Genomic DNA, 13,210 nt, shown 5'->3' with positions numbered 1-13,210 from the left:
GCCTTAGAATCCTTGACTGCTTCAAAACAAAACAAAAAAACGGCTTAGTTCTGCTTCCTTGACTGTGGGCAGCTAGGAAGATTAAGTTGGCGTGACAAGCTCCTATGATAATAGATATGTTTATATTGCCTCCTGGGAAAATAGCCCATATCCAAAGTTGCTGTGTCTAGAGGTACAAAAAAGTGTCTACCCATCCTGAGCCTTCTACCCATGGTTCTGTTCTATGCAGCTGCTCCTGACACTGCCAATAGTCTCACCTCTTCTTATGGTGGGGCTGGGGCCAGGGAGAAGAGCTGGCATCTCCTGAGCAGTAAGCACAGCTGCAGTACCACTGTTGGCAGAGACCTCTGGGGCAAAGGCAAGGATAGCGGCCAGCTGCAGATGTTGGACAGGAGACTGGCCACGTGGCTCTGACACTGTATTCAGAAAGCGGTGGTGCTGGCAGTGGAATGGACGAGGCTGTCGTCCTCCACCCACTTGGGCAGCCAGCTTCAGCCCTGCCGTTCAGGGACCCACCCAGGGCCCAGGTGAATGGGAACAGTAACAGGCCTGACAGTTATGCAGGAGTGACCCATACCTTGTGTTCTCAGGAGCCCCACCCACCCTGAGTAAGGTGTGTACTTCGGAGTGGCTGTTTCTCCTGCTAATGGTGCATTTCCTCTGCACTGACCAGGCTGGCTTGACTTCGGGTCCTTGTGACCAAAGTCATGCCATTGTGGAAGTTTATACAATCCCAACATGGTTTGTGAACCTGGCATGAGCCAGGCCTCCTGGGATTCAGATCGACTTGGAGCCAACAAGCTAAGGAGATACCATTTGAAGAACAGAAAAGAAGTCCCTACTTTAAATGGACAAAAATAGGTCATTGTGAAGCTGCAGTGGGCTGGATTCATGGCATCTACTTCTTTTTCCTTCAGTTTGTCTAAATCTGGCTTTGGAAAGGAAAGTTGTCAAACTTCACATTTTTTTCCCCTTGTAGCATAACTCGAATGGAAATAAGTCAGTGTTGTCTTAGGCCCAGATTCCAAGTTTTTTCCACCTTTTGAGTTACATAAACCGGTCAAGTTGGGAAGCTGAGGGATTTTAGCCTGTATTTAACCTTTTGCAGTTTGTAAGCTTTTGAGTAATGCTCCTCCCACCCCCCAACCCCCACCTTTTTTAAACGCAGGTTTATAGTACACATACTCTTTAGTGAATCCTATATTTTAATATTTAATCAATTGAAGTTTTCATTCTCATGAAGGATTTGCTTGTGAAAACATGGAAACTGCACTGCAGGGCAGCAAGAGTGGGCTTTTTGTTTTGTCCTGTTTTGACAGATGGAATAGCATCCTATTGTTGCTGTTAAAAGCTTAGCACACCCTCAGCTTCAATTGTTTTATTAAACACCTCATCTGCATTGTATTGAAGATGAACTGTAAGAGTTAGTCTTTGATTTCAAAGCATTGATAGTTCGAGGGACTATATAGAAAGGAGTAGGTGGTAGCAGTGCACAGGCCACAGGACAGAGCCCAAGCGGCCACATAAATAGCAGAGACTTCTTGTCGCCTGTCCCAGCAGTATCTACTGGGCTGTGCCCAAGCAGGGGTGCTGGAGAAGGGGACAAGCCAAAACCAGCTCTGATGAGAACTTTCTTTGGAAGAGAGTAGATTTCAGGAAGTGAAATGGGAAGGTGCGAATTTGGCAGGCTGAGAGGCAGAGAGAATGTTTCAGAAGAGGGTGTAGGTTGGGACAGGACTTGCTGACAGCAATTGGATAGGGCTAAGGATATGAGCAAGTGAGACCAAGAGAGGATCTGTCAGTTGAAAGAGTTTGAAGTGGAAAGCTGCCTGAGAGAATCTGGTGAAAAATTTGGAAAGCTGGGAGCAAAGACTTGGGTTGTCTTTCAAAATAGAATGCACAGCCTTAGTCTTGGGGAGAGGGAACGGCAGCACAGAGAGAACCCACTAACAGCAGCACTAAGAATTCCTTAGGACTATTAAAGTGCAAGGAGGAGGAGAAATTCGACTGTCAAAGTGCAGGCAATATACAAGCAAGGCCAGAAAGCGGCATCTGTAGGGAAGCGTCTACTAGGCTAAAATGTAGAATTTGCCAGTTGTCTGATGCTGAATGAGAGAGAGCAACAAGCAGTGGGGCAAGAACTAGGTATTTGTGGACTCAGATGTGGTCACCAGCAGCTACAACCTATGTGAAATTGAGCAAATGATTTAATCTCTGAACCTCAGTTTACTCATCTGAGTTAATAGAGGATTATGTGAGACCATGCACATACCCACCAGCACAGTACTTGGGCTCAGCAGGTGCTAAATAATAGTAGTGTTTTTCCCTCTGATGAAAATGTCATGCTTGGTAATAATAAAACTGCCCGACTAGTTTGACCAGTTCCCTCCCACACCCATAATCTGGTCTCAGTTTTCTTGGTCAGGTGCTTGTTGGAACTGACTGTGACTAGAACTGACAGACTGGCAGATTTCACAAGGACCTCTTTATATAAGGAATGTGTGGTTATGTAAAAAGAGCAGACTTTAAGCCCCAATGCCACAGGTCACTGCCCTGGACTACAGGACTTAACTTAGAACCCAGGAAGTAGATGGCCAGTTTTCATCTCTGATGTGGTTCTACCCATCAGACTTGTTTTCTTGTCCATTCCTACCTTCCCTCACTCCTGCCTGCCAAGCAACAAGCCCACAAAGAAATAGTTACTAGTGTAATAGAAAACACAAAACAGGCTGGAACTGAACTGTCTGAACCTCAGCCCTATATAGTAAATATAGTCAAAGAAATATGTTCATTTCTGAATCCAACTGGAATGTTTAGGAATCCCTGGACTTGGGCAGTACCTGCAGAGCCATCTCAATATCTTACCTTAGGCTAATTCCTTCCTTGGAGTGTCCACCATTTTTTCACCTATGTCATACCATTAAGGTCTGTCTCTTGTGTCACCACCTACGGAAAGTCTTCCCTGATTTTTCTATCCATGTCTTTACTGGAAAAAAAAATCTATCTTCTTTCTATGAAGTTCACCTTTAAAACCTACATTTTAAAAAATATGTTTTAGGCTCCATAATGTATTGTTTCTAGATTAGAGTTCTCTATGTACTTATTCTTCATGACCTTCTTGCATTAGCTTGTCCATTCCTTGAGAACAAGGACTTGCTCGTGTCAACATTCCCCTGCAGTTCCTAGGGCTCATAGTAAATGTTCAGTAAGCCTTGGAGATCAGATGTTCTCATCCAAGAGGAAAATGAATAAGGAATCCAGCTCAGAGACCTGCAGTGTTCTCCAGGTAGCAGGCAGGGAGGGTGATGAGCTGTTTCATCTCCTCCTACCCACCGCCCTCAATCCTATACTCCAATAAACACAACTTGCTGTTTTCCAAATGTACCAGCCCTTTGCCCTTCCATGCCTTGGCCTGTGCTCTTTCCTGACCTTGGAATACCCTTACTTCCTGGAAAAGTAATTCTCCTCCAGCTCAGGTTTGGCCTTTGCTCTGTGGCTTTCCCTGCTCTTTGGACACCTCTTCTCTATTTGTCTCTCACCAGTGTTTTGTAGGATATACGCCCAACATAGCACTTTCCATGTTGTTTCTTAATTATTTATTTACAGGTGGAGTTTTTCCAGGGCAGGGTGCTTTCTTGCCTTATTCATTTTTGTAGCTTCAGTGCCTAGCATCATGCCTTGTACCTCCTAAATATTTTTGGTTCTATTGAATTGAATCCAAAGACAAAGACTTCTGAGGCAAACCAGGTAAGTCCCCTGACCTCAAATCCAAGGTCAGAGACAATGTTTGAAACAGACTTCCTGTGCCAAAAAGAGTCTGAACTCAAGGCAGCCCTGGCTGGAGAGTTGCCCTTCAGGTCTCTCTAGGAAGGTCATAGGAAATCAGGGAGCCTGGATTCTGAGGAGAGATCTCTCTCTGTGTGCAGACCATGGATCCTCCCTTCTGGCTGACCTCAATCAGAAACCAGCCATTGCTTGGCCAGCCACCATTTTCTGAAGGCAGCAGCAGTTCAGGGCACAGTCCTATAAGCTGGAATTATTTTTCCATTGAACTTTATTGAAATATAAAAATCACTAAGAGCATTCGTTGATTTTTAAGAACAGTTGGGTCTTTCAAAAGACCCCACACCTCTTTAGCGAATGGGAGTGTGTAGTACCCTCTTCCTCAGAAAGACCTTGTGGTTTTTAATTTTTTTCTCAAATTTTCATTTTGAAAATTTTCAAACCTACCAAAAAAGTTGTAAGAATAGGACAATAAACACCTGTTGTCACCAGTTGTTAGCATTTTGCTACATTTGTTTTCTCTCTCTTTTTTCTGTCAGTCTGTATATATATACATGTATATTTTTTCATGAATCATTTGAGAGTAAATTGTAGACATCAAGACCCCTCACTCCTAAATGCTGTAGCATATGTCTCCTGAGAACAAGAAATACCCAGATTGCCCCAGTAATGTTTTTTAAAGTGGTTTTCTTTTAATCCAATATCCAAAGTCTAGCCTTTACATTTAGTTGTCATGTCTCTTTACTCTCCTTTAACTTAGACAGTTTCCTAGGCTTTTTGTCCTTTGTGTCATTTGAAGAGCCCATGCTGGATGTTTTATAGAATATCACTTAATTTGGAGTTATCTGATTACTTCCCCATAAAGAGATTCAGATGAAACTGTTAGCAGGACTACTGCCGAGATGACATGCTGCACTGAAAAGGACACAGTGTAGGGTGGACACGGGACAGTGATGTCAGTGTGCTCATATATGCTGCTGTTAGGTTTGATCATTGGGTTAAGGTGTTATCTGCCAGATCCTTCCGTTGGAGAAGTACCTTTTTCTCCCTTTGAAATACTGATCTGTGAAGTGATACTTTAAAATTGTATGAGTATCTTGTCTTGTATCCCCTCCCTATATTCACCCAATGGTTTTAGGATACAGTGACAATTCTTGCTTAAGTCGATTATTACTGTGAGAGTGATATTCATTTTATTAAAATCTTGTTTAATATAATGAAATCTCTTTAACTGCCTCAAGAGCCTTTATTCTAAATATACAACTTAAAAATACATTGAAAACCAATAAGTATCTCTACTAAATAAGAAAATTCTACTAACCTAAATGAAACTAAATCTAAGCTTCTCCTGATGATTTTGAAATTCATCATTTCAACTCTTCTTGATACAGTTTTCGTGGGCTTTAATGCAAATATATTTACATAGGCCTTAAATTATAGGACTGAAGCACAGGTGACCACGTCCTGCCACTAAAACACTTGAATTATTTATTATTATTTATTGTCACTTTTTTGGCAGTCAAATGATCACTATCACAAAAGTGACCATAAATTGGCAAGTCCTTATTTGCTAGTGATACTGAAATTTTTATCTCACCATTTTTAGGTGAGACCGCAGGAATGGCTAAAGAATGAGGGCTATGAAAGCTGACCTAAATTTTAACCCCAAATTTAATATTTGCGTTTTAATCTGAGGTGTAAACCACTTGGAGTTCCAGTTTCCTCATCTATAAAATGGTCATAACGACTATAATTACCTTATGAAATGACTGTGAGGATGGAAAGAGCTAACAGATGTAAAGTGTTTATTAGTGAAGTTCCTGGCACATTGTAAGCGCTTGGTAACTGGTGCTTGTGGTAAATTGGTGGTGATTGTTTTTTGTACTAGGCATCAGTGTAAAAAATTATAAAATGAAAAATGATGTATTTAAATGCCTAGGAAGCTTTGTTTTTGTAAGGTAGCCAAGAACATTTTGGAGGTTGTTATACTTAATGTGTTCTCAGGTATTAAGAGAAAAAAAAATCTTCTAATTAAATTTTCCCTTCAAAAACCTGGCCAAATAAAATGGAATTATCCCAATTTACAGCCCCCCTCCCCCCAGTACCTTCCTTTTTCTCTCTACCCCAGAGAAGTACATTGGTCAGTCCAGGCTTCTCCAAAAACCCCTCACTGTTCTCTCCTTCCTCCCACCACCAATCTGATACCAGTGGAAAAGCAACCAATTTGCTGCTTTCCATTCTGCCTGTAACGCAGGTGCCTGGTGGTGACAGTGCCAGGAGCTCCTGCTGCTTCCCCTAGAGCCCATAGTTCCACCCACAGCAGTGCCCTGAGTTGAGGGCCTCCCATAGCTCCACCATCTCTGAAGCCCCCCCACACTCCTCAGGTACTTGGGAAACAAGGTCACCATTTCTGATACTTGAGGAGTTTTATTTTATTTATTTTATTTTTATTTTTTTAATTTACTTTTTAAAAAGATTTTATTGGGGAATTGGGGGAGGGGAACGGCAGTGGGGAATCGGGGAAGAGGAACAGACAAGTTGCTGTCCTTTTGTTCTTCAGTCTAGTTGTGGAGGACATTGCTTCACTGGCCCAAGTTGGCTCCATCATTGCGCTCTTCCTGGGTGAGGCAGATCAGTCGCCGGCTTCTGGACGGCTGCTCACAGCGGCTGCTGGCTGCTCACGCTGGCTGCTGGCCACTCACGGTAGCTCACAGCAGCCCACTGCAGCAGGGTCTGCAGCCTATGCTGTCACCGGCGACTCACAGCAGCCCAGCTCCAGGTTGAGCTGTTGTTCTCCATCTTAGCTGTAGAGGGCGCAACGTCACTGGCCCTCACGTGGGATTGGAACCGGAGTCCTGCTGCTCAGAGCTGGCATCCCAAGCCAGCTCTTAACCAATGCGCCACTCGGCCAGCCCTTGAGGAGTTTTATAATCATGTTATCTCTTATTGGCTGCAGCAGTTCTCAACCTGTGGGTGGCAATCCCTTTGGGGGTCGAACAACCCTTTCACAGGGGTTGCCTAAGACCATCAGAAAACAAAAAGATATTTACATTACGATTCATAACAGTAGCAAAATTACAGTTATAAAGTAGCAACGAAAATAATTTTATGGTTGGGGTCACCACAACATGAGGAACTGTATTACGGGGTCGTGGCATTAGGAAGGTTGAGAACCACTGGGCTAGAGGGCGAGGAAGAACAAAGGAAGTTTATAATTTTTTTGCCAACTTTTTTTATTCCTTTCAAACTAATAGCAGAACCATCATAGTGACAGTTTGACGAGCTCGATTTATAGTTATAATAGACTTGCATTTAAAGAGTTTATTAAAATCATCAAATAATACCACATCTGATAATTCTCCTGGTGGAAATGGCTAATGATATATAATAGCAAACATTCAGTCACTTTATTGTTTGTTTACAGTAATATTAAGCCTGTCATTCAAATAACTTTAATTAAGGTTTTTCTTTAGTATTTAGATTATTGCCCTTTATTAACCAAATGCTTGCAGATGCAAAGTAGAAAGTGTATATCATTAATTTTAACTCTAATTTTTATAATGAGACATATGCAAAACTCAATTTTACATGTCACATAAGTAACTGAAAATGCAGTAAAAGAAAAATTGACACCTGCATGATATCCTAGTTTACAAAGCACCTTTACATATATTATTTCACAACCTATATCTCTGTAAGATAATCAGGACAAATACTTAAGTTTCTTCGTTTTACAGAGAAAAGAGCCAACACTCAGAAACTTTAATATTCAAGTTCATGTTTCTACCACTTACTGGGTGACCTTGAACAAGTGTCTTAATCACCCTGTGCAATTTCTGTAACTGTAAAACAATTTAAGATAGTGTTTACCTCACAGGATATGTGTGAAGATGAAACGAGCTAATACACATAGGGCACTTAGAACAGTGCCTGGTGCATCGTAGATGCTTAATAAATGTTAGCTACTAGTTGTCGTTATCACACAGCTAGTAAATGTTAGGACTTTGGTCCGATTCCAGACCTTCTGACCCCGAGTCCAGAACTCTTTTCATAGCACCATCTGGAATTTGCTTTTTAGTAAATCATTGATTTAATTTCTATCTCACATTGACCTTGTTATTCTTTTTTCTTTTTTCTTTTTTTTTAAGATTTTTATTGGGATGGGAACAGCACTGGGGAATTGGAGGAAAGGGAACAGACAAGTTGCTGTCCTTTTGTTCTTCAGTCTAGTTTGTGGAGGACGTTGCTTCATTGGCCCAAGTTGGCACCATCATTGCACTCTTCCCTGGCGAGGCAGATCAGTTGCTGGCTTCTGGATGGCCGCTCACAGCGGCTCCTGGCCACTCACGCTGGCTGCTGGCTACACACAGTAGCCCATGGCAACCCACTGCAGCAGGGGCTACAGCCTACGCTGTCGCCGGCGACTCACAGCAGCCCAGCTCCAGGTTGAGATGTTGTTCAGCATCTTAGCTGTAGAGGGCAGTGCCACTGGCCCTCATATGTGGGATCCGAACCAGGGCCCTCTGGCGTCCCAAGCCAGCTCTTAACCAACGTGCCACTCGGCCGGCCCTGACCTTTGTATTCTTGAAGGGTTCTTTTTGTACTTTGTTTACTTTGACCTTAAGTTTCTAAAGATCAAAAGGGAAATGTGTTTGAAGGATTCTTCCTGATTTTTTTTTACTTCTCTGATGTCTATTGTCATCTTGGCTTCCTTGACCTTGAGGTATCAGAAGGTGTTTTAGTAGGTGAAGGTATAATTTTCAGGAGTGATTTTGGATGTTTCTAGTGGACTTTGTTTGGATCAGAAGGCCTGAAGTAGGAAGTAGGATTGAAGGAGGTTGCTAGACTTGAGTCGCACACCTTATGTGCAGTGCTAAGAGAATATTGTCATTCTTGAGAGTGGCAGCTTGCTGACCAGGGAGTGGAGATGATTTGCTATAAAAGAGCCATCCTGAAGATATTGGTCAAGTATTATGTGCCATTCCCTGGGAAAGGAAAATTAAGTTGTTTGTAGATATTTTTCTTAGTAATAACATTGTAGCAGGCTTTTCCATGTGACTCCCAGTTGTTTTTACTCTGTCTATTGCCAATGTTGACATTTATGACTGTGAGATAAGCCTGAGTGAAAATCAGTGTGCTTTTGAGGTCGCTAGTCAGCTGCTGTGGGGCGGTCCCCTCCCTCTCCTCTGAAGCCCACGTTGACCCCAGTGAGGGATTTGATGTGGAAGATTGCCAAGGATGGGCAGTGATGTGCAGGACAGGTGCAGTCAGCCTGGTGGCCTCCCAGAGGCAAGGAGCTAGAGCAGCGGTTCTCAACCTTCCTAATGCCGCAACCCCTTAATACAATTCCTCATGTTGTGGTGACCCCCAACCATAAAATTATTTTCGTTGCTACTCTATAACTGTAATTTTGCTACTGTTATGAATCGTAATGTAAATCTTTTTGTTTTCCAATGGTCTTAGGCGACCCCTGTGAAAGGGTCGTTCGACCCCCAAAGGGGTTGCGACCCACAGGTTGAGAACCACTGAGCTAGAGGCAGCCCCAGCTTGCTAAGCATGCCCCATCCCCAGGCCTCTTGGGTGTGCCTGTACACCGTGTACACAGATGGGGTCCTCTCCGAGAACAAGATGTCCTGCGTGCCCCTCAGTACCCTGGTGGAAGGTCTGTGCCAGGATTTCACCTGGTGGGGCAGGTTGGAGAGTACATGTTAAGACCTTCTGTTTGTGATAGTTGATCTTTTAACCCATTCATCTCTAATTTTCTCTTTGGCAAGTGGAATTAATGTTCTCACATTGAGTGAAAACACTGAATTTTTAATGGATTCCCTGTGGCTTGTTGATAGTTTGATACTGTTGCCAAAAGAGAGAGACTATGAAGAAATGATATATTAATCTTTTATAGTTTTGCAGTTAGGTTTTATTTTTCTTGTTTGGCTACCTGCTGAATCCTCTGGCCCATTTAGCCTGGGAGCAAAGCCCAGAAAACAGCTGTGGGTCCTACCACATTGGCGGCCTCCCTGTTGCAGCCACATCCTCTCTCCTGTGGGCCTGGTGCTTTCCCTTGTGTGCTGGCGTCTGCCTATTGCATTGGGCACTCTCGGTGTGCTGGGTAGTGGTTGATCTTTTTTTTCCTGCTGAGTTTGCTTGGATGCTCTGTACAGTAGATGAATGGTTTGGAAAAAGGATTTCAAGAAGAGTCCCCATTATTTGTTATCCACTGCCACTTACTACGTGCTGCCCAGGACTTCAGAGAGCGTTGCTTCTAGGCCAGTTGGTTAACATCTTTGGTGTATGAGAACCTTCTGAATATATGGGGCTCCTTATTCTTTTCCACCAGTTACGTCTTTCTGGCATGCTTTGCACCAGAGGAGAACTGGATTGGTGATGGTTTCCTTTGAGGTCAGTAGCAGGACTGGGAGTGGAGGTGACAGCTGAGAGACTTAGCAAAGCTTCAGGGGTTGTGGAGGGGTTGAAGAGTTGAATACTCAGGCTTAGACTAGCTCATGATGGTCCTTTGCTCAGCGGCCACTGATGAATGCCAGTGTGGCAACAAGTGCCAGAGGTGGCCCTTGAATGTCTGTTGTCCTCTGTGAGGTCTTTGCTGATTCTTGCAAGTCAGAGTCTTGCTCCTCCGGGCTTCCATCGCTGTTTTTGTCCTCACTTATCTCCCTCAGCTTTGTAGTGAGTAGTTAATTGTCTAAATGTCTATTTCTTCTACCACATAAATCTCTTGACAGCAGGAACCTAGTTTCATTCATCTGTTTTCTCCTAATCCATAAATGGTGTCCCACTTGTAACAGTTGCTCAGTACATCTTACTAAATTGGACTGAACAAAGCTGGCTGTGTTCATGGAGATCTGCAGCCAGTGTCAGTGTTTATAGATCATATGCTCTGTCATGAGACAGGAGAGTATACTCGGAGAAACAGCGGCGGCAACACAAGCAACAACTAGCCTACTGTTGGGCTTTTTTTTTGGACAACTTTTGATGAGATACCATTCACATACCATATAGTTCACCCTTTTAAAATGTGTAGTTCAGTGGTTCTTAGGATGTTCATTGAGTTATGCAACCATCACTATAGTCAATTTTAGAAAACTTTCATCATCCCCAAAGGAAACCCTATGCCTATTCCCCCCAATTCCCCAGCCCTAGACAAGTACTAATCTACTTTTTTTTTTTAAGATTTTATTGGGGAATTGGGGGAGGAGACAGCATTGGGGAATCGGGGAAGGGGAACAGACAAGTTGCTGTCCTTTTGTTCTTCAGTCTAGTTGTGGAGGACGTCGCTTCACTGGCCCATGTTGGTATTGTGATCATTGTGCTCTTTCCGGCTGAGGCAGATCAGTCGCTGGCCATTGCTTGGCTGCTCACAGCGGCTCATTGCAGCTCACGCCAACTACCAGCTAGCTGCTCACACTGGCTGCTAACCACTCGCGGTAGCTTACAGCAGCCCACTGCAGACCCACTGCAGCCTACGCCATCGCCAGCAACTCACGGCAGCCCAGCTCCAGGTCGAGCTGTTGTTCACCATCTTAGCTGTAGAGGGCACAGTGTCACTGGCCCATGTGGGATCCGAACCGGCGGCCCTGCTGCTCAGAGCTCGCGCTCCCAAGTCAACTCTTAACCAGCGCGCCACTCAGCCGGCTAATCTACTCTTTTTAAAATCTCTATAGATTTGCCTCTTCTGGACATTCCATATACATGGAATCATATGCAATAGGTGGTATTTTGTGCCAGGCCTTTTTCATTTAGTTTTCAAGGTGTATCCATGCTGTAGCATGTGTCAAGCCTAAAACAAGGTAGTGCCTGTAGAGCACCTAATACAATTCCCGGCACACGAGGGTCTCAGTGACTGTTACTTCTCTGTGTCCCTCAGGTTCGCAGATTTTAGAATTGCCAAAGGAAAACAAGAGCTAAAGTTTTCATGGGTACTTTGAGTTCCATCTACTGATCCCTCCCCCCCCCACCCTGTTTTGTTTTTGTTCTCCCCAAGGCTACGCCTTTCTGCTGTTCCAGGAGGAGAGCTCAGTACAAGCTTTGATAGATGCCTGCCTAGAAGAAGACGGGAAACTGTACTTGTGCGTGTCAAGCCCCACCATCAAGGATAAACCGGTCAGTAACATACAGCTAGCTGTTGTTTTTCTAGAGCACACATGCAACTGGAATAGCTGATCACCTCTTTCTTGTAATGGGAGTGCTGGTAACTGGGACCCTCTTACCCGGGGTGACCTTGTTGTGCAGTAGAGCTGAACTGTTGTTGACAGGAAGCTAATAACAAATTACTCAGTGTTTCGTTTTATACCTTTGGGACCGCATGTAAACAAATGTGCCCTTGTCTTCCACTTTACAGCTCTTTTAAGCTAATTCCTATTCAGAATTGAAGTAAATAATGCTTTTAATGGTTTTGGCAGCTGGTTTCTATTATTATTTCAGATCAAAGACAGGAGTAATTTTTTTTTTTAAGATCATAATTGTCAGTGTTTATGTGCCTTTGACTGCAAGGCATTGTGCTGAGTGGTACCCACAGCTTGCTAAATAGAGCCTCTAGGCCAGGAGCTTACACTCTAAAATGGATAGCTTCAAACAGGGCAGGAGAGGGGAAGGACAGAGAACATGGACCTAAAACCATAAGTAAATGTGCACTTACACAGAGTTTGTGGTTGCTGAACCACAGTGTGAGTGAGTAAGTCATTCGGTAAGAGAGGAAGACTGCTTCCTTTCTCCTGGCAAAGGGGGTATCGATGAAGAAGGGGCAAGACTACGTTCAGAGCAGAAGAAAAGAACTTGGTTAACGTGGAAGGAGCAAGGACCTGTGGGAAGTTGGGTGGGGTGAGTTTGTGTGTCAGGACTTCATGCTAGGAGTAGGAAGTAAAGTAAAAATAGTGATGTGGACCAAGGCACCTCTGTCATGGGGCCCACAGCATCCCTGTAAGACTCACACCAGAGGTGTGGAGCTTGCTTGGCAGCTACATTTATTCTTAGAAATGTGCATGTGGAAAGAGATGGGGTCAGACATAGAAGTTAGAGTCTTGACTCTAGAATTTAAATATCCGCTTGGCTCTGAATAAGTCACCTAATCCTTGCTGAACCTTAATTTCCTCATCTACAAAATGGAAAAAAATAATGGCAACTCTCTGGATGTCGAGAGGCTCAGATAAGAGGAAAATAAATGTGAAAACATTTGGTGAGGTCAGATACTTGTGCAAATGTAACTGATGGTGCTATTAGCCTAACATAGTGCTATAGGATTCAGGAAAGCAAGGTTAGAGCTTATCTACATGGTAACATCTGTTGAAAAAAAATGGTGACATCTAGAACAGGGTTTACAGTTGGTTGCAAAAGAATGATGCTGGGACTTGGCCATCTATAAGGAGGAGACTGCAGTATGTAAAGAAGAAGAGGGAGTTAATAAAGAATGGGGACA

General features: G+C 43.5%; 1 protein-coding gene across 19 annotated transcripts in view; it reads left to right on the top strand.

The window, feature by feature from the left end:
* CPEB3 (cytoplasmic polyadenylation element binding protein 3) overlaps positions 1-13,210 on the top strand; it is a 185,438-nt gene that overhangs the window by 123,853 nt on the left and 48,375 nt on the right. For all 19 annotated transcript variants that reach the window (XR_002123583.1, XM_019639029.1, XM_019639033.1 and 16 more), the window contains one exon: positions 11,780-11,898. Coding sequence is in view for 18 of the 19 variants with exons in the window: in XM_019639029.1 (XP_019494574.1) it covers positions 11,780-11,898 (119 nt within the window). In the remaining variant the exon portion in view is untranslated. The remainder of the gene's footprint in view (positions 1-11,779; positions 11,899-13,210) is intronic.

This window comes from Hipposideros armiger, unplaced genomic scaffold, assembly GCF_001890085.2.
Source record: "Hipposideros armiger isolate ML-2016 unplaced genomic scaffold, ASM189008v1 scaffold_42, whole genome shotgun sequence".
Taxonomy (NCBI): Eukaryota; Metazoa; Chordata; class Mammalia; order Chiroptera; family Hipposideridae; genus Hipposideros; species Hipposideros armiger.
The sequence above is the reverse complement of the archived record's forward strand: the minus strand, read 5'-3'. Positions and strand labels throughout refer to the sequence as shown.